This window comes from Urocitellus parryii, chromosome 7 (assembly GCF_045843805.1).
Source record: "Urocitellus parryii isolate mUroPar1 chromosome 7, mUroPar1.hap1, whole genome shotgun sequence".
In the NCBI taxonomy this organism is placed as follows: Eukaryota; Metazoa; Chordata; class Mammalia; order Rodentia; family Sciuridae; genus Urocitellus; species Urocitellus parryii.
Window position 1 is genome coordinate 40,518,471 of NC_135537.1, and position 26,888 is coordinate 40,545,358.

The window sequence follows — 26,888 nt, forward strand, 5'->3', positions numbered from 1 at the left end:
TACTAAAGCATTATCCTAATGTGAATCTCTTCTCCCTTTGAAGAAACTGTAAATTAAAGTTACTATTATAGTATGAAGTCTTTTGTATAGTTTTAAACTATTTGTTTCTGTATTGTCTGAAAAGAAAACACCACTAAATGTGTACATATGTATTATATAAACTTAATCTTTTAATACTGTTTATTTTTAGCCCATTGTTTAAAAATAAAAGTTTAAAAAACTTTGACTGCTTAAAAGTAAAGTTTTGCCATTGCTTGGAGAAACTTTTTCTTCCTTCTCTGTGCTGCCAGCTGTAACACTTCTTCTGGGTTGCTTGCATTCAATTCTGTCTGGCCAATGGCTTTGATCTTCTCAAAACAGAAAAATGGTATTATTAAAGGTCTGGTCAATATTAAGTCTTGCTAATATTTACATATTAGCTAATATATATATATAATTACTTAGATATAAACAATAATGAAATTAGCTTAATGATTAATTGAATCTCTAAATGAATCTAATTGTAAAACTCAGGAGCTGTGGGAAAAAGTTAACATGATTGTTTTGAGCCACTCTTTAAGAAAAAGATTGCCAGGTCCAGTGGTGATGCCTGTAATCCCAGCAGCTCAGAAGGCTGAGGCAGGAGGATTCTGAGTTCAAAGCCAGCCTCAGCAACTGTAAAGCACTGAGCAACTCAACTCAGTGAGACCCTGTCTCTAAATAAAATACAAAAAAAGGATTGGGGATGTGACTCAGTGGTCGAATGCCCCCGAGTTCAGTCCCTGGTACCAAAAAGAAAAAGGTTGTTGCACCATAGTTTATAGAATTATCTTGAGTTGCATTTTATTACATTAAGTAAATCCAGGTTTGGTTATGTAAACTCTCTTCAATATTTTGATATCAGATTACCTTAATTTATAGTTAAGACTCCTAAAAAAGGTATACTTGTCACATTGTTGGTGGGTCTGCAGACTAATAATACAACTACTCTGGAAAGCAATATGGAGATTCCTCAAAAACCTAGAGATGGAACTACCATATGACCCAGCTATCGCACTCCTTGGTATTTTTCCCAAAAGATCTAAAATCGGCATTCTACAGCAATACAACCACATCAACGTTATTAGCAGCACAACAGCTAAACTATGGAATCAACTCAGATGCTGGCCAACAGATGAATGGATTAAGACATTGTGGTGTGTATATAGACAATGGAGTTCTACTTATACATAAAGAATGAAATCGTGGCATTTTCTGGAAAATGGATGGAAATGAGGACTATCATGCTAAATGAAATAAGCAAAACTCAAAGGTAGAATGGTTTCCTCTCATATGGAAGCTAGAGTAAAATAAAGGAAAGGGGGAAGAAAGAATAAGATCACATAAAGAACCAAATACAAATTAGTAGACAAACACAAGGAAGTCTAATAGGAGAATGGGAGAGGGGATAGAAGACAGAAAAGTGGAGGATCATGGAACTGAAACCCATTTCCATGCATGTATGAGTCTGTCGGGATGAATCCAACTATTATGTATAATTATAAACCTCTAATAAAAATAAATAGCTCAGAAAAAAAGGCTAAAAATAGTTGGGAAAATCACAAGTCATGTTTTAGGGCTTTACATTTTTAATATGCAAAAATAGCAAGTTACTTAGCACTATAAAAGTCTACTGTGACTTAACTTCCCTGTTAAAAAGAACTATTTCAACCTATTGAATATCCATAGAGTGCTATGCTACTGCTATGGAGTATTTAGTGAGAACGTTTTTGGACCTTAAAGCCTACCTTTTGCATTTTAAAATAACAAAACAAAAACTAATAATAAGAATTCTCATAGGTGGCTTGAAAGGAGCTATGAATATTTAGAAATGATCATCAGGTAGATAAAGAGGTTAGGGAACAGAAATTGCTGGATGAAGCTGGGTGCAGTGGCACACGCCTATAATTCCAGCAGCCCAGGAAGCTGAGACTCGAGGATCCCGAGTTCAAAGCCAGCCTCAGCAATGGTGAGGCACTAAGCAACTCAGTGAGTCCCTGTCTCTAAATAAGATACAAAATAAGGCTGGGGATATGGCTCAGTGGTTGAGTGCCCTTGCGTTCAATTCCCAGTACCAAGAAAAAAAGAAGAAAGAAATTGCTGGATAATGTCACTTCAATATGAAAGAAGACGTGCTGCAAAAGCTGCTAGTGGACTGGGGAAAGTGATGATTGCTGGTAATCCCAGTAACTCAGAAGACTGAGGCAGAAGGATCACAAGTTCAAAGCCAGTCTCAGCAACTTAGCAAGACCCTGTCTGAAAATTTAAAAAAAGGACTGGGGACATGGTTAAGCCCCCAGTGGGTTCAATCCCTGGTATCCAAAAAAAAAAAAGGCACTGTAGTGGGATATAACTAAAAAGTAATTTCAAATAAACAAGATATCCAAAAGATAATTGATTATAAAGTCCAAAGTGTAAGAAGCTGAAATAGAAGTCTGATATCTGAGAGAAATAATAGAATTCATGTGAGTGGTAGTCATACCATGAGTGGATAGGGTTAACTAGGAAGAACAAAGGATGATTAGAAAATAACCCAAAGACTAACATCTTGGGAAAACTTAAGATTTACGAGTGGAGAGGAGATGTCCACAAGAAAGAGGAGGAAAAAGAACTGAATAAAAAAGTTGTCAGAGATGCCAAAGGAATAAAGCACTTCAAGAAGGAAGAAAACAAACAGTAGGAAAGGGATTGGAAAGTTTAGACTGGCATTTGCATTTGGTAACCCTTAAGAACACTTTTAAGAGTTGTGATGATGGCAAAAGTCAAATTGTACTGAGCTAAAGAGCATCAAAAAACTAGAGAAGGATGAGAAGTGGCTCCAGGTAGAGGCAGGGTCAAGAAAGGTATTTATTAAGGATGAAATAGTTTATAGACCATGGAAAAGGTTAACAATCCAGGAAAAAATGATGATTAAAAGGGGACAGAATCAAAAGCATTAAGTATCTGCCTTCAACAAAGAATAATATGGCCTCCTGCTAACTGAAGAGTGGACTTAAAGATGAGTGTAGTTGTAGATTATTTTTTTTAGAGAGAGAGAGAGAGAGAGAGAGAGAGAGAATCTTAATATTTATTTTTTAGTTATTGGCGGACACAACATCTTTGTTTGTATGTGGTGCTGAGGATCAAACCCGGGCTGCATGCATGCCAGGCGAGCGTGCTACCTACTGCTTGAGCCACATCCCCAGCCCCAGTTGTAGATTATTTTAAAGGTGGAGAAACTATAACCTCCATGAGAAGAAGTCTAGTTGGTCTTTTTTCCAGCCTATTCCCAAGCAAATAAGAGCCAAGGAAATTACTGAGCATGGAAAGGTAGAGAGGATAGGGGCTTAATGGGAAAAGTCTAAAACAGTTCCTAAAAAGAATGTAAACTACTTAAAAGAGCTAAGGAGACAGTGCTGGAGACTATGGTTTGGTAGTGGCATGGTTGTAGGACTCAAACTTCCACCAAGATTCAGATCAGGACTTCTCCAGAAGAGGTACTAAAGCTACTAAAAACCATGATCAACGGGGTGCAGGTTTCATGCCTGTAATCCCAGAGGCTCGGGAGGCTAAGTTGGAGGATGGTAAGTTCAAAGCCAGCCTCAGCAATGCTGAGGTGTTTAGCAACTTAGTGAGACCCTGTCTCTAAATAAAATACAAAATAGGGGTGGGGAATGTGGTTCAGTGGTTGAGTGCCCCCAAGTTCAATCTCTGGTTAAAAAAAAAAAAAAAAACATGACCAAAGAATAGTTCTGACTGTCAATAATGGTTAGCTGGGTTCCCAAACCTGGTTTATCATCAGCCCCACCTCCCCACCTCAAACTGCCTGCATCAGGATCTCTGAGAGAACACTGACTGGTATTTGCTGTATTGACGATAAGTAGGGAAGGAAAGTAAGACAAAGAGCTAACAAAGTGGAGGAAAAACTAGTCACACACCTGAACGTCTCAGGAAGGAGCAAAAGAGACATAAAGGCAGAGTGGATTTCAGTATAAAACCTCACATACAACAACTGTGGCTAACAGTAAGACAAGCTATGGGTGTGAGTGGCTGGCAAACAGTTAAGGTGATAATAAATATAACTGAGGCTCGCAAAAACCTGTAAACCTAGGGAGAGTTAAAAGGACTGGGGCTGTAGCTCGCTCAGTGGTAAAACACTGCTGGGTTCAATCATCAGTACATAAAAAAAGTAGAAATGGCTTGGAAATAAGGGAGAGCTAAGGACATTTCAATATTGCCTTCTAGCCCCAGGTAAACTGGAAATGGCAGCATGAGTGGCCCCCAAACAAGGGGGCATTTTTAATGCTATTATCAGTTTGTTTCTGCTAAATAAAAGGTATACAATTTTGTCCAAGTACAAAGCTTTAAAAGACACTAATAGCATAGTTAGTTTTATTAATATGAGTCAGAGCAAAGAAAATTATCTGTGGTGATACTGATTCAGCAGTCAAGTTATAATATAAAGCATTAAATTTAAAATATTTTGGCACATAGCCAAATTTAAATAAATAATTCATCTAGTAAAAAACCACTGGATGCTGGGTATACTGTGTACCTCCATAGTCCCAGTTAGGAGGCAGGAAGAACCCAAGTTTGAGGCCTACCTTGGAAACTTAGTGGGACTCTGTCTCAAATAATAAATAAGAACTAGGGATATGTATCTCAGTGGCTGAGTACCTCTTGATTCAATTCCTATCACAGACAAAAAAATCTAAACCAACCAACCACTGGGTAGCTACTGTGTGCCGTATCATTCTAGTTTTCTACTATGTGCAAACCAAGTCCTTATCCTCATGGGGAAAGAGACAATAATATATAGTATGTCAAATACTGGTAAGTATTACAGAGAAACACTTAAGGGGAATGAAAATAAAAGTAATTAGAGGGAAAAAGAGGGACATGGTATAAGATGATTAGTAAAGAATGACTACTAAGAAAGTGACAATTAAGGATAGGCATAAGGGAAGTTAACAGTTCCTAGAAGAGAAAATTCCAAAGATCTTTAGGGAATCAGTGTTCAAAGAACAGTAGAGTTATCTGTGGCAGAAATTAGGAAGGGGGGAAGTCAGCTAAGTAAGCAGAAGGTCACGTTATATGTGGCCTTGTAGGCCATCTTAAGGACTTTGTGTGATAGGAGAAGCCATTTGAAGATTTCCAACAGAAATAATATGATCTAACATTTTAAAAGAAACAGGTCAGGCGCAGTGGCATACGCCTGTAAACCCAGTGGCTCAGGAGGCTGAGGCAGGAGGATCATGAGTTCAAAGCCAGCCTCAGCAAAAGTGAGACCCTAAGCAACTCAGTGTCAGCCCGTCTCTAAATATAAAGTACAAAATAAGGCTGGATATGTAACTCAAATGGTTGAGTGCCCGAGTTCAATCCTCCATACCACACTCCCCCAAATAAAAAAAAGAAAAAAGAAACAGATGGAATAGCTCAAAATATCAAAGACAGATCTTTTAAAAAGTAAACACTGATAACCAAATTCTGGCAGTGATTGGGCACACTAAAGTTTTTGTTGTTGGTGGTATGTTAATTATTTAATATTCTGAAAATTAAGTACATCATTGAAGAAAAGCATAAGGTAACTTACCGCAATTTGTCTTTTATCTGTTTCTCCTCTCTTATGATGAAGATCTACGTGAATCAGTTAAGAATAATAAATCTGATAGTATAGTATTAAATATCATAGAATCTCATCTGGTTTTCAGTTTATTTAGAAAATACACAAAATGAAAATCCAATCCATAGAAGTTGGCTTCTAATATCAAATATGTAGAAGGAAGGATACAGGTCAAGTATTCCAAGATGGTAACGTCCCAAATATAGTCATAGTAGGAGTCCATAGCATCATGACTAAAAAATAGAATTCAGTTACTATTATTTTTCCTTAAGCAGAAAAACTTCAACTTCTATTATTTAAAAAAATCATTCATACCTGTTTTGTTCCTGTAGTGACTTAAAGGCTGTCTTGTAGTCAATTTCTCTGAGGAACTGACATAAAATTGCTACCTACAAAGATTTGAAAATGGTTTAACAATGACACTCCTGGATTTGGAGGATAACCTTTAATTATTTTTATATGAAGAACGTATTCTTTAAGAAGCCTTGCAGATCACACCAAATAGGTCAGTTCATATTTATTAATTCTATCTCATTTTAATTTCAAAAACCTTTACCCAAGTGTCTGTCTTATCAAACATTTTTTTTCATCAGTGACCTAGCTCACAAAATTCTAATAACTATTTCAATGAGTTGGCAAAAAGCCAGTTCAGAAAACTGAACCGTAGGGGATAGAAAACTACTAAGTCAAAGTGTCATGACATTCAAGGACATGAAGAACACAAAATTAAGCCTTTCACAACCAGTCTGCTTAACATAAAAAGCATCCATTTCAATCAGGTATATATGTCATAATGTTCATCTCAAAAAAAAAACAACTTAGAAATATTTTTTCTGATATTATTCACATACCACAAAAATAACCCTCTAAAAGGACAATTCAATAGTTCTTAGTATATTTACAAAACTGTACAACCATTATCTATTTAATTCTAAAATATTTTCATTACCACCACCCCCCAAAAAAACTCCTCACTCATGAGCAGTTACTCCATTTTCTCATCCCTCAAGACTCTGATAATCTTTTATCTATGTTCTGTCTCTAAAGATCTTCCCATTCTGCCAGGTACGGAGCATAAGAAGGATTGCCAAGTTTGAGGCCAGCCTGGGCAACTTAGCCATACACTGTCTCAAAAATGAAAAATTAAAAGGGCTAAGGATGTAGCTTGGGTTCAATCTCTAGTACAAAAAAAAAATTGTTCTGGATATTTTATATGAATGCAATCATACAGTATGTGGCATTTTGTATCTTTCACTTAGCATAGTCTTCAAGAATCCTCCATGTTTTAAGATGTAGCCATACATAGGCTGAATTTCATTGTATGCCACATTTTATTAAATCATTCATTGTTTGATGAACACTGTGGGTTTTTCCTACTTTTTGGCTACTATAAATACTGCTATTATGAACATTCATATAAACAACTTTTTCTGTGGATTTATGTTTTCAATTCTGTTAGATATTCACATAGAAATGTAAGTGTTAAAGTCATGTGATCATTTCTATGTCTTTTTTTTTTTTTTTTTTTTTTTTTTTGTACTGAAGGCTGAACACAGGGGTGGCTCTACCACCAAGCTACAAACACAGCCCTTTTTTCTTTTTGGAGATAGGTTTTTTCCCTCCACTTTTATTGGTGCAATATAGTTGTACATATAATGGGATTTGTTGTTACATATGTCTACATGCACACAATATAACAATTAAGCCAATGTCACTTCTAAGCAATTCTCCCCCTTGACCCCTTGGTCCCTTTCCTCTACTGATCTCCCTTTGATTTCCATGAGATCCACCCCCCTCTTTTCCTTTTTCCTCTCTAGATTCCACATGAAAGAAAAACATAGTCCCTTGACGTTCTGAGTTTCACTTATTTTGTTTAATGTAATGTTCTCTAGTTCCATCCATTTTCCTGCAAATGACAATTTCATTTTTCTTTATGGATGAATAAAACTCCATTGTATATATGCCACATTTTCTTTATCCATTTGTCTGTTGATGGACACCTAGGCTGGTACCACAGTTTGGCTATCATGAAGTGAGCTACTATAAACATGGGTATGCTAGTATCACTGTACTATGACAGCTTTAATTTAGGATAAATACCTAGGAGTAGTATAGCTTAGTTAAATGGTAGTGCCAGGCCTAGTCTTTTGAGGAATCTCCATACTGATTTCCATAGTGGTTGTACTAATTTACAATCCCACCAACAGTGTAAAAGTGATCCTTTTTCTCCATATCCTCTCCAGTATTTATTATTATGTTCTTGATGACTGCCATTCTGACTGGTGTTGAGTATTAGTTTTGATTTGCATTTCCTTAATTGCTAATGATTTTGAACATTTATACACATTTGTTGGCCATTTGTATTTCTTCTTTTGAGAAGTGTGGATTTAATTCATTTACTCATTTATTAATTGGGTTACTTGATTTTTTTGGTGTAAAGTTTGAGTTCTTTACATATTCTCTCTTTTTTTTTGGGGGGGGGGGTTCCAGGAATTCAACCCTGGGGCACTTAACCACTGAGCCACATCCCCAGCCTGAGTTCTTTATATATTCTAATATTAATCCTCAAGACAGGTTCTTGCTGAGTTACTGAGGCTGGCTTTCAACTTGCAATCTTCCTGGCTCAGCCCCCCAAGTCACTGGGATTACAGACATACACCACCTAACCCAACTTCTATATTTAACATTCTAAGGAACTGCCAAACTCTTTTGCAGAGGCTGTGCCACTTTATATTTCTACCAGCATGAGCAATCTAATTTCTCTACAACCTTACCAACAGCTATTATCAAATATCTTGATTACAGTCACTCTAGTGGGTGGGAAGTGGTATTTTATTATTGTGGTTTTAATTGCATTTCCCTAATGGCTAATGAATCTAATCTTAAATATAAGAATACATACTTGAGAATGCTCTCTTTCTATTCACAAGATTTCAAAGGTCAACGTTTTCTTATTTCATACTTTTAGTTAAAATTCTATAAACTAAAAAAATGTAATTATGCAAAACTTCTAACACCATAAAATTAAGTAACTCTGATAAAATAAAAGCTGCTTCCCTAAAAAGAAATTTTAAAAATAACTGCTTCCCAATGCAATGCTTTATACTTATCATAAATACTAATATATATGAAAATAAGCCAATGCCATATTATAAACTAACCTGTGTGTGGCAATTCAGCAAAGAACAACACTTGATCATTCGTTTTATCACCTATAAAAATCAAAACTGATTACTTTAAAAAACTATTAATAACAGACTATAATAAATGCACCATTTTGGTATGAGGTAACAGAGGACAAGTTGTACAAGTGGAGAAGATAGAAGGTATATTGGAACTCTACACTTTCTACTCAATTTTGTTGATAATATAAAAGTGCTATAAAAAAACCCCAAAATTAATAAAAATGCTAAATCATTTCAAAAACTATCTGAATACTGAAAAACACATTTGTTAAGTATACTAATGGCCAAATCAGAAAAAGCAGCAATACATATTAAAAGAAAAGGAACAAAATTTGATAACAGAATCAAGGAACAGGAAGAAATACAGCACAAATTTGCAATCTGAATAAGTCTAGAGATCTAATATTCTGTATAAGGCATATAATAGCATTTGGTGGGGGAGGGATGTATCTCAGTGGTAGAGCACATACCTAGTTCATGCAAGCCTGGGTTTGCTCCCTAGCACCACACACACAAAAATAATAATATATAGTTAAAAATCTGCTAATACAATAGATTTTAGATGCTCTTAGCACAAATAGGGAGGAATAACTATGGAAGATAATGGATTTGACTAATATATCTGTATTTCGTGTTATATGACTTAAGCACACACAAGAGGGAAAGAATTGGGGATTTAGGGGAGAGAATCAATATGATTTGAAAGCTGAATGGATATTGGTGGCAGAATCAGTAAAAGGAAAGTAAGGAAAAAAGCCAAGGACAATGCTAAGGATTTGAGCTTAGTTGTCTCAAAAGTTTAAATAAAAGTATTTGGTATTCTGGAGAGTTTTTTTTGTTTGTTTGTTTGAAGGACAGGTGAATTTATTAGGAGAGGAGCCTGGTAAAGTAAGAAATGCAACCAAATTGTAGATAGATTTAAATTTGAGGTGTTTGGGGAAAATCAAAACACCAATAGGCACTGGAAATATGGGCACTGAAAACATTGACAGCAAAAAAATTTAAAAAAAAATTAAAAAATTAAAAAAAAAATAGCAATCTGGTCTAGACCCATCAATTTGGGAGTTCACCATCACGTACATGAAAATGGCTAAATTTAGTCAAAAAGAGGTCAGGAAGAAAACTATATAAAGGTAGGTAAGAAGAAAGGAAGCACACAAAATAACTTACCTGGTCTGTGTAAACATCCGGAGGCACAGCCTTATTAAAGAAATCAGAACACACAGCTCCTGCCTGAAGGTAATAATGAAGAGCTGCCGAATACTGATTTGTTGCTGAAGAAGTAAACAGAGATAAAGAATTACTTGTCATTAGATATAGGATTGGGGAAAAAAAACGGTCTCTTTTGTGAAGAGTCATTAGTTAACAAAAGCAGATTGAAAAGATAGATCTGGGGATAAAATTTTGTACTTATTCAGGAAAATAACAAGAAAACCTTTTTTTTAGCCATATTTTTAAAAAATCAATTATATTAATAGCTGGGTGTGGTGATGCACACACATAACCCCAGCAGTTTGGGAGGCTGAGGCAGGAGGATCGCAAATTTAAAGCCAGCCTTAGAAACTTAGCAAGACCCTAGGCACCTTAGACTCTGTCTCTAAATTTAAAAAAGGCCAGGAATGTGGCTGAATAGTTAAGCATCCTTGGATTCAATCCTTGGTATCCCAAAAAACACAGAGCTAAGGATGTAACTCAGTGGTAGAACACTCGTACAGCATGTGTGAGTACCTAGGTTCAATCTCTAGTATCATCACCACCCAAAACAAAAGTGATTCAGTAGATTCTCTGCCTCCTAAAACTGATAAACCAAAAATTTACTTCCAATTTCTCACCAAGTTTACTAGTACAGAATTCAGTATCTGGAGGTATTTATTTCCTAAATATTCAAACTAGAAACATATCCTAATTTTTTGAGGTAGTTCAGAATTTTTTATATATATATTTATTTTTTAGCTCTAGGTGGACACAGTATCCTTATTTTATTTTTATGTGGTGCGAAGGATCAAATCCAGTTTGCCTCATGCATGCTAGGCAAGCACTCTACCATTGAGCCACAACTGCAGACCCCAGAATCAATATATTTATTCTGCAAACAAACATTTAAGGTCTTGGTGATTAAACTCTTTGCGGGCTGGGGTGAAAATGAACATTAAAAATCAGCAATTAGGGCTGATGTTGTGGCTCAGTGGTAAAGCGCCACTTGCCTTGAATGTGTGAGGCACTGGGTTTGACTCAGCACTGTATATAAATAAAAAAAATCAAGGTCCTTCAACAACTAAAAATAAATAATTTTTTTAAAGTTAGCAATTATTTACTTCAGAATAATTTGGAGAAGAGTGGAAAGATCTAGATAAGGGTACAGAAGAAACAGGACTGACCATGAGTAAATTATGAAAGCTGAATGGTAAATAAACAGGAGTTCATTATACTATCTTTCCACCTTTAAATTTTGAATTTTCTCTTTTAAAAAATCGACTTCTAGAAAAAAGATCCTGAAATGATACCAGTCTGAATTTTTATTCAATCTATACAGTAAAAGAAATACTAAAAACTTCATATCAACTTGGAAAATTTTAGCATATAATCAATAAAGGGGAGGGGAGTCTATCTCCAAGAATACAAATAATAGCAAGAGTACCTAGAGAGTTTAATATATACTGTAATAAACTGTGTAATATATTTACATTTACTTCTAATAGTGTTACCAAAGCAAAATAGGCAACCAAACATTTTACTTACCAAAATAAATGTCTGCCTGAATAATTAACCAGGAATGGTTGTTTGGATTTATACTGAGTGTATATCGAACTAGTTCTTTCACTGTGATTGCTACAGCTTCAAAGTCCACAGACTGAAGGCTAAAGGAAAGATACTTAACATTAATCTTTATTTTAAAAGTCAACCTCAAAAACCATATCCTACTAAAAACAAAAAGTCAAAGCCTAAACTTCTATGGCCATAAATGTAATAAACCCTTACCTTTACCTATTAGAGGATAATTTATAGTCAACCAAAGAGAGAGGCTCATAAAATTTCCCCAAATACTTTTTAAGTTCTAGTATCTAGAAGAAGCCACAAAAAACTAGGGCTTTTTCTAGAAGAAACAAACACTAATACTGCCATGTAACCTTAAATCTACCTATGGCTTCTTGTGAGAGAATAAATGATTCCTGGATTAGATGTCATACTGCTCCTAATGGGCTGAAGAACTATTTTGTGATAAGTATAACACTTTGGTACTTTTGGTAGTAGCAAGAGTCAAGAAAAGGGTAGGAAATAGGTCCAGCCACTTTGAACCTGGGTAAGAGAGGAGATCTGGAAATACAGAACCAGAAGACGGAATAGTGAGGATAAAAGTCAGAAACATAGCTGAGGGCTCCTCCCTCCTAGAAGCAGTAAGGCTCAGTGGTAGGGGAAAAAAAAAAAAAAGTGATTCAGACACACAAAAGGTTCAAGTCATGGTTCTATCATATATAAGGTAAATTTGGACAAAGTACTTCTGTTGCCCATAGGTGTTTGATTTTACCATAATACCACTGTCCAATAGGGGGGGAAAATGTGGCATTAGCAGCAAATCCCTATTTACTTAAATAAGTTAAATTAGTTTATGATTATATTTTACAGATATCTACAAAATGTTAAGTCTAAGAATTCTATTTACACAGCAGTTAGTTTTAAAATAGTTAATACTTAATCCCATGCCATTCTCATTATTCTTGGAATGCTATTTTTGGAACCAATAGAGACTCTCAGCTGGGCATGGTGGCGCATATATGTCATCCCAAGGATTCAGAAGCTGAGACAGAGGATCACAAGTTCAAGGTCAGTCTCAGCAATTTAGTGAGATCCAGTTTCAAAATAAAAGATAAAAAGGACCAGGGGTATAGCCCAGAGGTAAAATTGCCCTGGCTTCAATTCTCAGTACCATTAAAAAAAAAAAAAAAAAAAAAAAAGGCACAACTAAGGGCTGTTGTTCAGTGATAGAGTACTTGTCTAGTGTGTGTGGGGCTCTGGGTTCAATCCCCAGTACCCCACCCCCATACCAAACAAAATTCTCTTTACCTGATTCTTGAACTGCTATCTAACACATTGATTCTTACACAAAAATTAGAAAGATACGATGATAGAATTTGCAGCAAGAATGCTACAGAGCATGCACATTTGCTTCATGAAGCATGGTATCCTTTGGGGGGAAAAGAACCCTTATTAAGTCAAGGGCAGGGACACTCACCCACTCTGACTCTCCAAATCCCTGTATGAGATTTAGAGCCGCTTCCAATCTCTAAGATTGAGATGAAAGCAAATTATTTATGTTCACTATACTGCCTGCTTACCTACATATTAATTTTTTTTTCTTCAAAGATGCCATTAAGAGCAATCAAATGAGGCTGGAGGGACCTACCCTTCAAGTACAAAGTAAGCCAACTGAGAGGGATGGCAGAGAAGGAAAGAAAGTTTTGACAGGAAACAAATGAACTCTTCTGTATGAAAAGTTGCTACATATAGGAAGAAAAAAATGTAAAGCTTACTCTTTCAGAAAAATGAAAATTATTTTCTCTTCTAAAAAATTATCTCATAATTTTATTGAGATTCTCAGGTGATAAAAGTAAGAGAGATTTCATAAAGTAATTAAAGAAATTCCTATAGCAATTGAAGGGACTGGAAGCCTTTGGTAATCATAGTATTAGAAGAGATCTATAAGGAATTATGAAACACATGATTTTCAAATGGACAGATGACTTTCCAATTCTATTCACTGAAAATCAGAACTTCTTAGATGTTCTATCTAGGGCCTTCTCCCTAATTTTTAGAAAGACAATTACTATAATAGAGAAACACAAAGTTGTATGTAGAATCCTAACAGAGTGGTACCTTTCAATTAAATTACCTAAGGATATCCATAAAACTCAGGATGACTTCTAAACATATAACTAATTTAATGTACAATATATACACTAAATATACATATTATATGTATGATGTACAATATATACATTAAACATATAAGTAATTTAATTTAATCTATCATAAGCAGAATGATTACTTACTTGGGAATGGAGGACGGCCAAATAGAAATGTGTTCAGCTGTGATATCATTCACTATGTCTTCCTTTAAAAACAAAAAAACAAAAAGGGTGATTTTTTTTTTCAGTTGTAGATGTATAATACCTTTGTTTTATTTTTATTTTTTTTCCTATAGTGCTTAAGATCAAACCCAATGCTTTATGCAAAAGCACTCTACCACTGAACCACAATCCCAGTCCCAAAAAGTGTGATTTAAAAAGAAATGTCTTTCAAAAACTTTTAAACATGAAATTACAAAATACTAACCCTGGGGGACTGGCAATATAGCTCAGTTGATAGAGTGCTTGCCGGGTATGCACAAGGCTTTTGGAACAGCACCGCCAAAAATAAACATATAAATAAATAAATAATACTGACCCGAACATTGTGAAGTTTCACAAACAGTGATAAAATTATAGTCAAAACCAATGGTTCCTAGAAGGGGAAAAAAAAAAATCTTAAAATGATGTGCATATGTTCACACAACACACACATACACACACCCACACACCCTATACACATAAATAAATCTTTTTAATATTTCTCCTATCAATCTCAGGGACACCAAGTATTTTTTTTTCAAAAGACCCTTGTCTTTTGGAATTTAGCATCTACTTTAGAGTATATTAAAAATCAACTTTTATATATATATATATATATATTTATTTTTTAACTGTAGTCGAACACAACTTATTTATTTTTATGTGGTGCTGAGGATCGAACCCAGGGCCTTGCATGTGCTAGGCAAGCACTCTGCTGCTGAGCCCCAGTCCAAGATCAACTTTATTTTTAATCTCACCAAAAAAAAAAAAAAAAAAAAATCAAGAGGGGTTGGCGATATAGCTCAGTTGATAGAGTGCTTGCCTCCCATGCACAAGGCCCTGGGTTCAATCCCCAGCACCATCTCACATACACAAACAAAAAAAATCAGAACACAATTTACATGACAATTACCATATTTAAAGGTTTGGTTTATGGTGTTCTCTCTCCAGAAGCAAATCCTCACTTTTGGGTGGTACTAGGGATCAACCCCAGGGCCTCCAGCATGAAGGGCAAGTGTTCCACCATTAAGCTACACCCTCATATGACTTTTGATCTCCTTCCAAATACTACTTCCTACTACCTCAAAAAATTGACTTTTTATTCCTTATCTAACATTTAAAGGACAAATCCTAGGTCATGACCATTAGATAAATATGACACCTAATCCTTCAAGCAAAAGTTAAAGCCAGGCTTAACACATCTAGCCCTACTGTAAGAATGAACTCAGGGGCACTCGACCACTGAGCCACATCCCCAACCCTATTTTTTTTCTTTTAATTTTTTTACTTGTAAGTTGACACAATGACTTTATTTTTATTTATTTATTTTTATATAGTGCTAAGGATCGAACCAGTGCCTCACTCATGCTAGGCAAGCGCTCTACCACTGATCACAACCGTGGTCCCCCAACCCCTATTTTGTATTTTACTTAGAGACAGGGTTTGAGTTGCTTAGCTCCTCGCCTTTGCTGAGACTGTCTCTGAACTCAAGATCCTCCTGCCTCAGCCTCCCAAACTGCTGGGTTTATAGGTGTGTGCCACTGCACCTGACTTGGAAAGTTCTTTACAATTTAAAAAACACCTGCTCTACTACTAAAACATGGTAAATTCAAAGTAAATTTCTCTATTCAGATTATCTCATCCCTAATAAGAATTGAAGTGCTGCAGATGAGCACATTAACAAGTAACTATTCAGCCATTTGAGGCACTCAATGTATTTTAGCATTCTACAAAAATCAACAAAAGTAATTAGATTGATTTTAATAAAACTTACCCGTAATTTTTTGATAAAAGAAAGCAGTTCACTCCTACAAAAACAAATATTTTTTGTATACACAATTAATATCAGATTTTAAAACAAACTCAAGTATGAAAATTATATGGGAAGGTTTATTCTTAACTGTTCAATTCTACATGTATAAAAGGAATAAAACCTAGTAAAAATTTCTTCCAATTTTAATAGAGAAACACAAAGTTATCTATATAATCCTAACATGCAAGAGAAGTGCTCCACCATTGACTTATACCTGCAGCTTCCCTCATGACTTCTGAACTCTTTCCAACTAGTACTTCCAATTATCTCAAAAACTGACTTTTTAATTTCTTACAATATTTAAAGAATGAAACCCAAGTTATGACCATTAAATAAATGACACTAATTTTTTCAAGCAAAAATTAAAGCCATGCTTCATAACCCAGTCATAGAATTCTTTAATACCATCCAACATCAGACATTTAGTACTATCCGACCTCAAATTTTGAGTTCTAGCTGATTATTCAGTTATTGATAGGCTGTCCTCTTAAACAGAAAATATTTTCAAAGGTGGCTATGCAAACAAGTCCATCAGAAATGAGAGCCATTGACTCCTTAAGATTATGATATACAGAATAAAAGTAGATGTTCAGATAGTATAAATTAAAGAGAATGCAAAAACTTGTAACTGACAGAAACATACCAACACATACCGATACATTATACCTAATGTAGATTCCCTCTGTTTTATTAAACTAATTCTGCCATCATTTCCTCGTTTGTGCTGATTGGACACACTGCAGATCTGAACAACAACTTCCCAAAGGTCTTTAGCAGTCCGTCTACTTTCTTTAGGGCCAGGAAGTTCTTTGCATGTAGCTGCTAAAAGCTGTCCAAGCTATAACATGAAAAACAAAAAGAAAACAGACAAAAGATAATCCATTATATCATACTGTCATGACAGTCCTATTATTAGGTTATACTGAAGAAAGATGGTAACTGTCCAAACATACCAAGCAGTTATTTTATGCTATGCATTCAATAAAACTTCTGAGAAATTCAGGACTCATTGTCAGTATAGTGACAGATCTGAATTTGAAGAAGAGTATCCATTAGTTCTACCTTATAAACCTCATCATTTCCGAAGAATTGTAATCTAAGAGAATAGAAACTAAGCTAATGAGAACAAAAAATGAGATAATGAATACAAAAAGATAAGTGATTAAGTATGGATAAAACTGCCCAATATACATAGTATGATGCATCTTTTAAAGAAAATTTATGAAGCTGGGAGTGGTAGCACACACTTGTAATCCCAGCTATTTGGGAGCCTGATGAGGCAGGAGGATCCCAAGTTTGAGGCCAACCTGGTTAACTTAATGAGACCCTGTCTCAAAAAAGGCTGGAGATGTAGCTCAGTGGCAGTGTTTACCTAGTATGCATGAAGCCCTGGGCTCAATCCCCAGCACAATTTTAAAAAATAATAATAAAGTCTATAATGGAAAGCACACACCATGACCTTAACTGTGGTGACAGTCCAAAGGTGACATTAAAATAATGCTTACACATATGCACAAACACATTTGTTACCCTTACTCATGAGTAAGGAAACTGAAGTTGGCAGAAAAAGGAATAAGCAACTTGTTCTTCTTTTCTTTTTGATGCTGGGAACTGAACCCAGGGCCTCTATCACTAAGCTGTAACCCCAGCCCTTAGAGCAACTTTTCTCTAACAAAAATGGTTGCACTTGGGGATAGACCTACTGCTATTCTGAGCCAGAATTAAGAAAGGACAGATTACAGAAAATGGTTGATCTCATTAACAGCAGCCTTAATGACCTAAGACAAAAGAAATACTCCAAAATAGTTAAAGGGTTGAAAGCAACAGGCAGAGAAGAGAAAGGCCCAAAATACAGAGGAGAAAACCAGGTTAAATCAAATTCAGCATATTCTTTCCATAATTTCAAACAAAAGAGGGCCCTCTGTCCTTACTCATTAAATTTTATACATCACAGCTCCGTTTAAGGGATTCAGTGACAAGAATAATTTCAAGGGGCTGGGGATGTGGCTCAAGCGGTAGCGCGCTCGCCTGGCATGCGTGCGGCCCAGGGCACCACATACAAACAAAGATGTTGTGTCCAGCGAGAACCAAAAAATAAATATTAAAAAAAAAAAATATCTCTCCTCTCTCTCCTCTCTCTCACTCTCTCAAAAAAAAAAAAAAAAAAAAAAGAATAATTTCAAGTTCATCTGAAAACCCCCGTTCCCACCAAAATGTACCTAGAAAGTATTCTAATGAGGTCCCCACTGCTTACGGTGGCTTCTCTTAGGAGGGGACAGATTATGAAAAAAATAGTGCTTTAATTCAATAAATGATACACTGTGAAAACTATGCCAGTTTGCTTTTTATCTACATACACTGTTTTATTAAACTAGTAAGTTACAGGTTATTACTTCAACCCTAATACATCAATATACATCTTCTAAAGACAAGGACATTGTCCTATATAACCACAACTCTGATTACACTGAAGAAAATTAACAAGAATACTGGTCCTGGGGTTGTGTCTCAGTGGTAGAGCACTTGCCTAGAATGTGTGAGACACTAGGTTCAATTCTCAGCACCGCATATAAACAAAGATCCATCAACAATTAAAAAAAAAAATACTGGTGCTTTCTAAATCTAGTGAAAATGATGTACAAACCCTGCTTGAACCATGTGATAGATATTAGGCACACACAGGACAGTTCATTCTGCATGCCCACTGCACAGATTCTTCTCCAATTACTGGAATCACAATACATGCAGCTATTTATGCAATACCATGCCAGGGTTACTATAGTTCCTTATCTCAAATTCATTATCTATTGTCAAAGATTATATGCTTACCTGAAGATCACTAAATTTACTAAGTATATAAATTCAAAATGAAAGTAAGAACTTTCAGATCATTTTCAGTTCACAAGTGTGATGATAGGGTGTTCATGCTGTTGTGTGAGATGGCCTCCATCTAAACCTTGTTACAATGTCTATAGATCTGATGGGGAGCAGGGGTTCACAGGATTTAAGTCCCCCAAATCAACTAAATTCTACAAACCTCCTCGAGCACTAGTATTTTTTTTTTTGAGCACTAGTATTTTGGGGCACCATGTAGGGCATGGAAATATAAAAATTACTGCCCATGAAACTCACTATCTTATAGGAAAAAACAGGTGAACAAATAATTTTTTATATAGTATGAAAACAAAAAAAGGGGCTGGGGCTGCAGCTCAGTGGTAAAGTGCCTGCCTTACATGCGTGAGGCACCAGGTTTGATTCTCAGCACCACATAAAAATAAATAAAGGGCTGGGGATGTGGCTCAAGCGGTAGTGCGCTCGCCTGGCGTGCGTACGACCCGGGTTCGATCCTCAGCACCATATACAAACAAAGATGTTGTGTCCGCCAAAAACTAAAAATTAAAATTCTCTCTTCTCTCTCTCACTCTCTTTAAAAATAAATATATATATATTGTGTCCATCTACAACTAAAACAAAAACAAAAACAAAGAAAGCATGAAAACACAAGAAATATGTCAACAATAGTAAGAGCAGGACTAGTACAACGTACACTAGTATTCAGAGGAGAAAGTGATTTACTTATTTAGGGAGAAAGGAAAGCTTATGAGAAACTACATAAACAGGCAAAAATGGGAAGGACAGCCCAGCAGAGAACACACAAAAGCATTAGAAAACATCACGCAAGGACACTGGTGCGGGCATACCAAGGTGCAGGGAGACACACCTACAGGAGAAGCACTTATACCTTAAAAGGTCTTGTAGGTCATATTAAAAACCTGGACGTTTATCCCACACTATATCTACTATTACCACCAGTCACACTGCCTCCCATTCTGATCCACGGGGCAGACTAGACAGTTCTGCATTATTGCAAAAGGGTATTATTTAGTCACATGCTTACAATTTTTCCTTTCTTTTCTGTGATTACATAATAATATATATATTAAATAAATAAGAAAACATGTAAAGCAGAAAATAAAATTGGTTAAAATTACCCTATATTCCAATATCAAGAAAATATGTTATTCTGCCACGCTTTCCCAAGATATAGTACTTATTAACGTCTCCTAACTATTACTTTTAAAGAACAAACTCTTCTTACTCTGAACTTCAGAGTTCTCTTGCCTTAACATTATCCAGAGAGGCAGGAGCCAGCTATGGAAGGAGGTATACAAAACCCAATCATCAGATGACTTGATGGGATGCATCTGTAACTACTTTTGGCAAGGTCACCACACATTCTTTTGGGCCACACCAGAGAACTGCAGGAAGCAGCAAGATAACCTAACCTACAACACAATTTTCAAATATTCATTACAGGCCTTCAAATATTCATTACAAAAACATTTGCCTGTCTATTCTAGTATACAACTCCACAGAGTTCTCAGTGCCTTAACACTGTGCAGCAAACTACAACGTTAAGTGGAAATGATAATAAGCCTGGAACAACTCTCATTTGAGAGTTTATTAAAGATAAAGCATAGACTGTTAGGCATAGTCATATCAGTACCCTAAATATCAGGGACTCATTCATACCCCAGAAAGTTCACTCAATAGAGAGATCTGATCCAATGTCTGAAATTCCTAAGAAAAGGATAAAGTATAACAATGTTTTTGTTTTGTTTTAGTACTAGGGAGTGAACACAGAGTATTTTACCACTGAGCTACAACCCTAGTCCCTTTAATTTTTAATTTTGATACAGGGTTTCACTAAGTTTCCAAGGCTCTCATTAAGTTGCAGAGTCTGGCCTCAAACTTTTTTTGGGGGAAAGGGAGGCAGGCGGGGGGCAGGGAGACCACATGGGATGACCAGGGATTGAAGCCAGGGGTACTTAACCACTGAGCCACATGCCCAAGCCTTTTCATTTTTTGAGACAGGACCTTGCCAAGTTACTTAGGGCCTCACTAAATTGCTGAGGCTGTCCTTGAACTTGCCACCCTCCTGTCTCAGCCTTCCCAAGCTGTTGGAATTACAGGTATGTGCCACCATGACTAGATGAGTAAATTCTTTCATACTGGTATATACAAAACATGTTATTAATTAACAAAGATGATATAGATTCAGGAATATCAAACTTAGAACAGTAAACTGATTCAAAAAAAAAGGTAAGATGTTCAAATAGAAAATGTACAGAAGCATCACTGGTTCTATATTTTAATCATAGAACTTAAAGCAAAACTTAACAAACCTCGAACTACACTATGATTATACCAAAGTGTTGTCTGTTAACATCATTATTTGCATTTGTATCTTCAAGAGTTATAGGGCAAAGTCAAGTGTATGTATTGTCAAATACTATGATTTTAACTACAAGCATTTGTCCCATCTTACACTGTATCACAGAAATTAATCAAATTCCCAAAGTAGTATTAAAAAACAGGTACAACAACATTTTAATAATCACTTTGTTGAGATTAAAAACCTTAATTACCTTTACATATGGATTACTCTGAAGTAGAAATGCAGGAACTTGCAGTGTAAGATATTCATTTTCTCTCCAGTTTAACATAAAAGCAACACATTCCTCAGCTACTACCTGACGAAGAGGAATATCTAAAAAAAAAACAAACGATTGGGATAACCATCATAATATCTGCTCAGATTTCAAATGATTAATAAAAAAGCTACAGAACAAAAATAAAGTAATGCTAATATTTTATACTTTTCTATAATAAAGTTTAACATCTCCCAACAATACATGTCCATGGTCTCCATTATTATTAATCAGGCAAATTATCCCTTAGAGCCCAAAAATCCACTGTGAAAGTCTAAAAGTTGATACCTGTCCTATAGAAACTTATAATTCAAGTGAGCAGAAAATAATTATACAAGTAAAACAAGTAAAAAATGGTACAGTATAAATTTTTAGCATGTTTACAGAAAATAGGTAAACTATATAAAATAGCAATGAATCTGTTAATCTATTTAAGTTTTTTGATTCAACTGTAATACATATAAAAGTCATTTACTCATTCAAAAAACATTTACTGTTCTACAAAAAAATATCAAGTAAAAAAGTAGCAAGAAAAATCAGTCATTTTCAACAATATTTCCTTTGAAATAATTAAATATACCCTAATACGTTGCAAAAGTTTGTAGCTTAAAGTACATAATTTCAAATTTTAAGATACTTAAGGAAAAAGAAACCAAATTAAATCCCAACTAACAATGTTAAGACAACATGGGAAAAATGAGCTCCCCTTTTCTAGATAACTGTATTCCTCAGTCTTTTTATATTTCTTGGACAGTGTCTATGGCTATTTTTATCACATTTTATTCCAAAAAAGGATGTGAGGTGATGAAAAATATGCAAAGGACAGCAAAATAAAATATAAATACATTATCTGCGTCATCTTCTAAAGATAGAATGAAGAAAAAAGTGAAATCAGTTCCCCAAATACATGCCTATTACTGCTCTATGCATTTTGCTGAAGGAGGACTTGGCTCCAAGGCTTCCTTTATTCAGACCTCTTCATCAGTAATACTGGCTTGCCAGAGGAATGATGCTTAAACCTAGGGAGCTGGATTCTGATTCAGCTTGAGAGTCAGTGATTTAGAGATTAAATTTCCCCTAAAGTACTGGCAAAAGAATTATTCATTAAAAGTACAAAGTCAAGTGCTTTGTCATAAGCTCTTAACAGCCAGAGTTGCCCTAACATTCAATTTAGCTGCAGCTGACAAACAAAAAGGAATAGAAATCTAACCTACTTGGCTACAGAGAAGTAGGGCTCTCTCCCAAAAGACATTAGTAGTATTAGAAAAATTAATATCTTCCTCGTATTTCTACTATAACTGAAAGGCTGGATCTGTTATCAGTTAAGATCACTTCCTGTTCCTTAAAGTAAAAGCAGGTCAACCCATGTAGAAGAGTGCTTCTCTGTGTTCTATAGAGGGCATGCATCTACTTTGTGCAAAACTGGCCTCTTTTCCTTTAAAACTGGAGAAAGCATGCCTATCAACATCAACTCTTACACTGGCACTGAGGTACACAGCTAGAACGGCAGAGGCCAGAGTCTATGCTCAACTCAGGTAACTAGCACAAGCAATAGGACAAGCTGAACATTCAGCAAATTAAGAAATTACATAAACTATATGCAGAGTGATAAGCCTCTTATCAAACAAAATGGAAAAAAGTGATATGACTGCCAAACTGTTAAATCAAAAATGTCATACAGGGGGCTGCGGCTATAGCTCACTGGCAGAGTGCTTGCCTTGGACGTGGGAGTCACTGGGTTTGATCCTCAGCACCACATAAAAAAATACACAAATAAAATAAAGGCATGCTATCCATCTACAACTACAAAAAAAAAAAAAAAAAGTCATACAGAAGAAACCAGTTGCAGTGGCTCACACCCGTAATCCCAGTGGCTTGGGAGGCTAATGCTGGAGGATCAGGAGTTCAAAAGAGAGCCTCAGCAACTTAGTAAGGCCCTAAGCAACTTAATGAGACCCTGTCTCAAAGTAAAAAAATAAAAAGGGCTGGGCCTATGTTTCAGTGGTTAAGCACTCCTGGGTTTAATCCCTGATTACCCCCACTCCCCAAAAAAAGTCATAAGGAAATGGGGGGGTGGCTCAATGGCAGAGCATTAGCCTAGCATGTGGGAGGTCCAGGATTCAATCACCAGCCAGCCCCCGACAAAAAAGGGTAGTGCAATAGACTACTAATTAAAGTCACTTCCACCCATTTCAAAGAGTAAGAGCACAGACTTAAAAATAAAAATAAAAATGTAATTAACTCATAAGACCTCTAGTTGGCCAACAGTTGTTACTGTATAGGTACATTTCTTTACAACTCAATTTTGTTATAGTATTAAATGTGTAGATTATGATTTAATTCCTTTAAATAAATTTAAAACCTATAAAATTAAAAATCAAGGAGAGGTGAAGAGAAACTAAATCCAGGTCTTATGCATGCTAGGCAACCATGCTATACCTGAGGTACACATCACCCCTTTTTGAGACAGGGTCTCACTAAGTTGCCCAGGCTGGCCTCAACACTTGTGATATTCCTGCTTCTGCCTCCCAAGTGTGTACCACCACATCTGGCCTAATATGCCCATTTTCACTAAAAGATATTTATCAATGAAACTGAGTGCTCAAGCTCTGTTCTAAAGTGGCCACAAGTGAACTCCTGACCCACTGGCAATCAATTTAAGGACATTTTAGGGCAGTGATGAGGAAACAAACCTTCAACCTGTATTCATAAGGACATTATGATTCTTTACCAGACTATCTTGAAACTACAGTAGAAGCTGGGTTTGGTAATACATACCAGCAGTCCTATCTACTCATGAAGCCAAGGCAGGAAGATTACTTGAACCCAGGAGTTCCAGGGCAACCTGGGCAAAATGGCAAGACCCTTCTTCAAAACCAAAACAAAATGACAACAAAAACCCTGCAATGTAGCTTTTATAGCACATTAAATAGTGCCACAAAAATTCATGGCCACCTGGAACTTCAGAATGTGACCTTATTTGGAAACAAGGCCTCTGCAGATATAACTAATTGAGATAAGGCCATGTTGGTTTAAGGCAGGCCCCAAATCCAATGACTTCCTTGTAAGAAGAGAAGAAATAAACAACAACAAGAGAGGATGCTATGTAAAGACAAAGGCAGAGACTGGATGCAGCTACAAACCAAGGAAGATCAAAGATTGCTGGGAGCCTCGAGAAATAAGGAAGAGATAAGAGTGCCTTTAGAAGAACGGCCTGATACACCTTGATTTCAGACATCTAGCTTCTAACAATAAATTTTTGTTGTAAAATCACCCAGTTTGTGGTACTGTATTACAGAAATCTTAGGAAATATTTCCTCCATTTTCCCCAATGTTCTCAAGTGAATGCCAAACCCAAATCCTGTTAGAAAAATAATTTTTATAGACAGTTAAAAAGTCAATTTTTTTTTTTAGTGTTTTTCCCACACTTCAGTACTGAATTTCTGAATTTGACTTTGTGAATCAGTCTTACCAGGAAGCCTCATTTCCAGATATCCTCGCACCCGACTGATAAGGTCAGAGGGAGGTCTCTCCCCTGACTGCCCTGTTCCAGCCTCGTGTGTATGAATATCCAAAAGTAACATCTCATTCAACATGACCTGACGAAGTTTTGGTGAGAACTCTGTTACCAACTCCAAACAAGCAGCAAATAGCTGTTTAGCATGGGAAAAGTCCTATAAAAGAAATGACAGAATACCCTGAGTCATCTTTTCTTAGAGTTAAAAAAAAAAATGTATCTTCAGTACAGAACAAAGAATTAATTTAAATGATTAGCAATGCTTATCTCAGAAAGTGAGGACAGATTATCTTTTTCTCTATCATTTATTTATCCCAAATTTCCTAAAGACTAATCTTCAAGCATTACTTTTCTCCAAGTGTTTTATTCGTTTTAACAATCTGGCTGTACTCCCATCACTACAAAGAAATAACTTTGACAAGCCAAAGATTTTCTAATCAATTAAACATTTTTCAGTTACTTTCCAGTGCTGTGCACTACGTTTTTAAAAAACATTCTTTTTTCCCTTTCCATATCTGGTCCCTATAACTATTACACCATTCGTTTTTGGACCCAATGTTGCATCCCTTGAGCTCCAGACTCTGAATTCCTGGGTTATCTTCCAGAATCCCACAATGGTATCTCTAGTCCAGACCATTCCCCAGACTCCAGGATTATGTTTCCAACTGCAGCCTCAAATTATACATTGAAAAAATAAACTCATAAGGGAAGGGGATGGGGGGGGAGAGGCTGCGTGTGGCTCAACGGGTAAGTGCCCCTAGACTCAATCCCTAATACCATACAAAAAAAAAAAGATTGATTATTTTCGCTCACTTCCTACTATTGTAAAAAAGTATTTATTTACTATATGAATGTGAACTTTAAGCATAAGTTTAAGGAAATGCAAAGGGTTTATTCCTGGTGTAGTGAAAATACTGGCTTTTGAATAATTAATTATACTTTATATATTTTTAATTTTTTTTAAGTTGTTGATAAACCTTAATTTATTTATATGTGGTGCTGAGAATCAAACCCAGTGCCTCACACATGCCAGGCAAGTGCACTACCACTGAGCCCCAGCACTTTATATTTTTTAAAACATACATTTAGGGATAAATCCAACAACATGCAAGATTTGTACAATGAAAATTACAAACTGATGAGTATAAAGACATAAATAAAAGAAGTATGTTATGTACATGAACAGAATCAATATTAAAATAGCCATTTTCTCCAAATTTACTTATAATTATTACAATCTGAATCAAAATTACAGCAAACTCTATTTAGCCACTAAAAAGCTGATTCTAAAATTTACATGAAAAAGCAAGTTACCTATAATAGTTAATATAACTTTCAAATACGACAAAATCAGAGGACTTAAACCACTTGGTTTCAAAACTTGTATATTATGCTGCTCTCCCACCCAATTTAGTTTACTAAACAGGAAAAGGACACCTGTGAAAACAGAGGTGGAAATGGAGAACTGACATTACATGTGGACTTTATGTGTATGTGTCTTCAGGCCAATTTAGGAAGGAGTATCAAGTTGAGAGGCTAGGAACTGCTTCTTAAACTACAATGTCTATATCTTAGACTACTTCTAGCTGTACGATTCAGGTAGGAATGCGCCTTATTGCCTGTCTCACCTAACAATGCTATAATCAAAGGGAACTGTTTCCAATCCCCTCATATACCATCCTTTCTTGTCTTCCAACTTTTCCTCATGGTATCATCCTCTTGCCTTCAATATCTTTCACTTTCTTTAAATAGCTACCTGATTTAAGTTTTAGCTCAGGAGTTCTGCCTTCCAAATGCTATCTTTAAGCTTCCTATAGAACAGAAAAACTTTTAGTTTCAAAATTACACTTTTATATGATTTATGCTTATACCTTAACTTCCCAGACTGCAAATTCCTTATATAAAATATACTACGTAGGCTGGGGATGTGGCTCAAGCGGGAGCGCGCTCGCCTGGCATGCGTGCGCCCCAGGTTCGATCCTCAGCACCACATACAAACAAAGATGTTGTGTCTGCCGAAAACTAAAAAATATTAAAACTCACTCTCTCTAAAAAAAATAAAAATTAAATATACTACAAAAGTAATTTTAACATTTTTTAATTTTTTAATCCTTTTATACAATCTTTATTAACTAAATCCTAAAGAATACAAATGA

General features: G+C 35.7%; 1 protein-coding gene and 1 pseudogene across 2 annotated transcripts in view; one reads left to right on the top strand and one right to left on the bottom strand.

Moving 5' to 3' along the window:
- Window positions 1-150: 150 nt before the first annotated feature.
- Window positions 151-26,888, bottom strand: part of Ints8 (integrator complex subunit 8) — a 55,415-nt gene continuing 28,677 nt past the window's right edge. For both annotated transcript variants that reach the window (XM_026383501.2, XM_026383497.2), the window contains 13 exons: window positions 24,688-24,889; window positions 21,153-21,274; window positions 16,377-16,561; window positions 15,685-15,718; window positions 14,248-14,304; window positions 13,854-13,915; window positions 11,545-11,663; window positions 9,976-10,079; window positions 8,782-8,832; window positions 5,936-6,009; window positions 5,789-5,853; window positions 5,591-5,634; window positions 151-347 (listed from right to left, as the gene is read on the bottom strand). In XM_026383501.2, coding sequence (XP_026239286.1) covers window positions 231-347; window positions 5,591-5,634; window positions 5,789-5,853; window positions 5,936-6,009; window positions 8,782-8,832; window positions 9,976-10,079; window positions 11,545-11,663; window positions 13,854-13,915; window positions 14,248-14,304; window positions 15,685-15,718; window positions 16,377-16,561; window positions 21,153-21,274; window positions 24,688-24,889 — 1,236 coding nt within the window. In that variant the 3' untranslated portion in view covers window positions 151-230. The remainder of the gene's footprint in view (window positions 348-5,590; window positions 5,635-5,788; window positions 5,854-5,935; window positions 6,010-8,781; window positions 8,833-9,975; window positions 10,080-11,544; window positions 11,664-13,853; window positions 13,916-14,247; window positions 14,305-15,684; window positions 15,719-16,376; window positions 16,562-21,152; window positions 21,275-24,687; window positions 24,890-26,888) is intronic.
- LOC113180269 (small nucleolar RNA U13) lies at window positions 18,611-18,706 on the top strand (annotated as a pseudogene).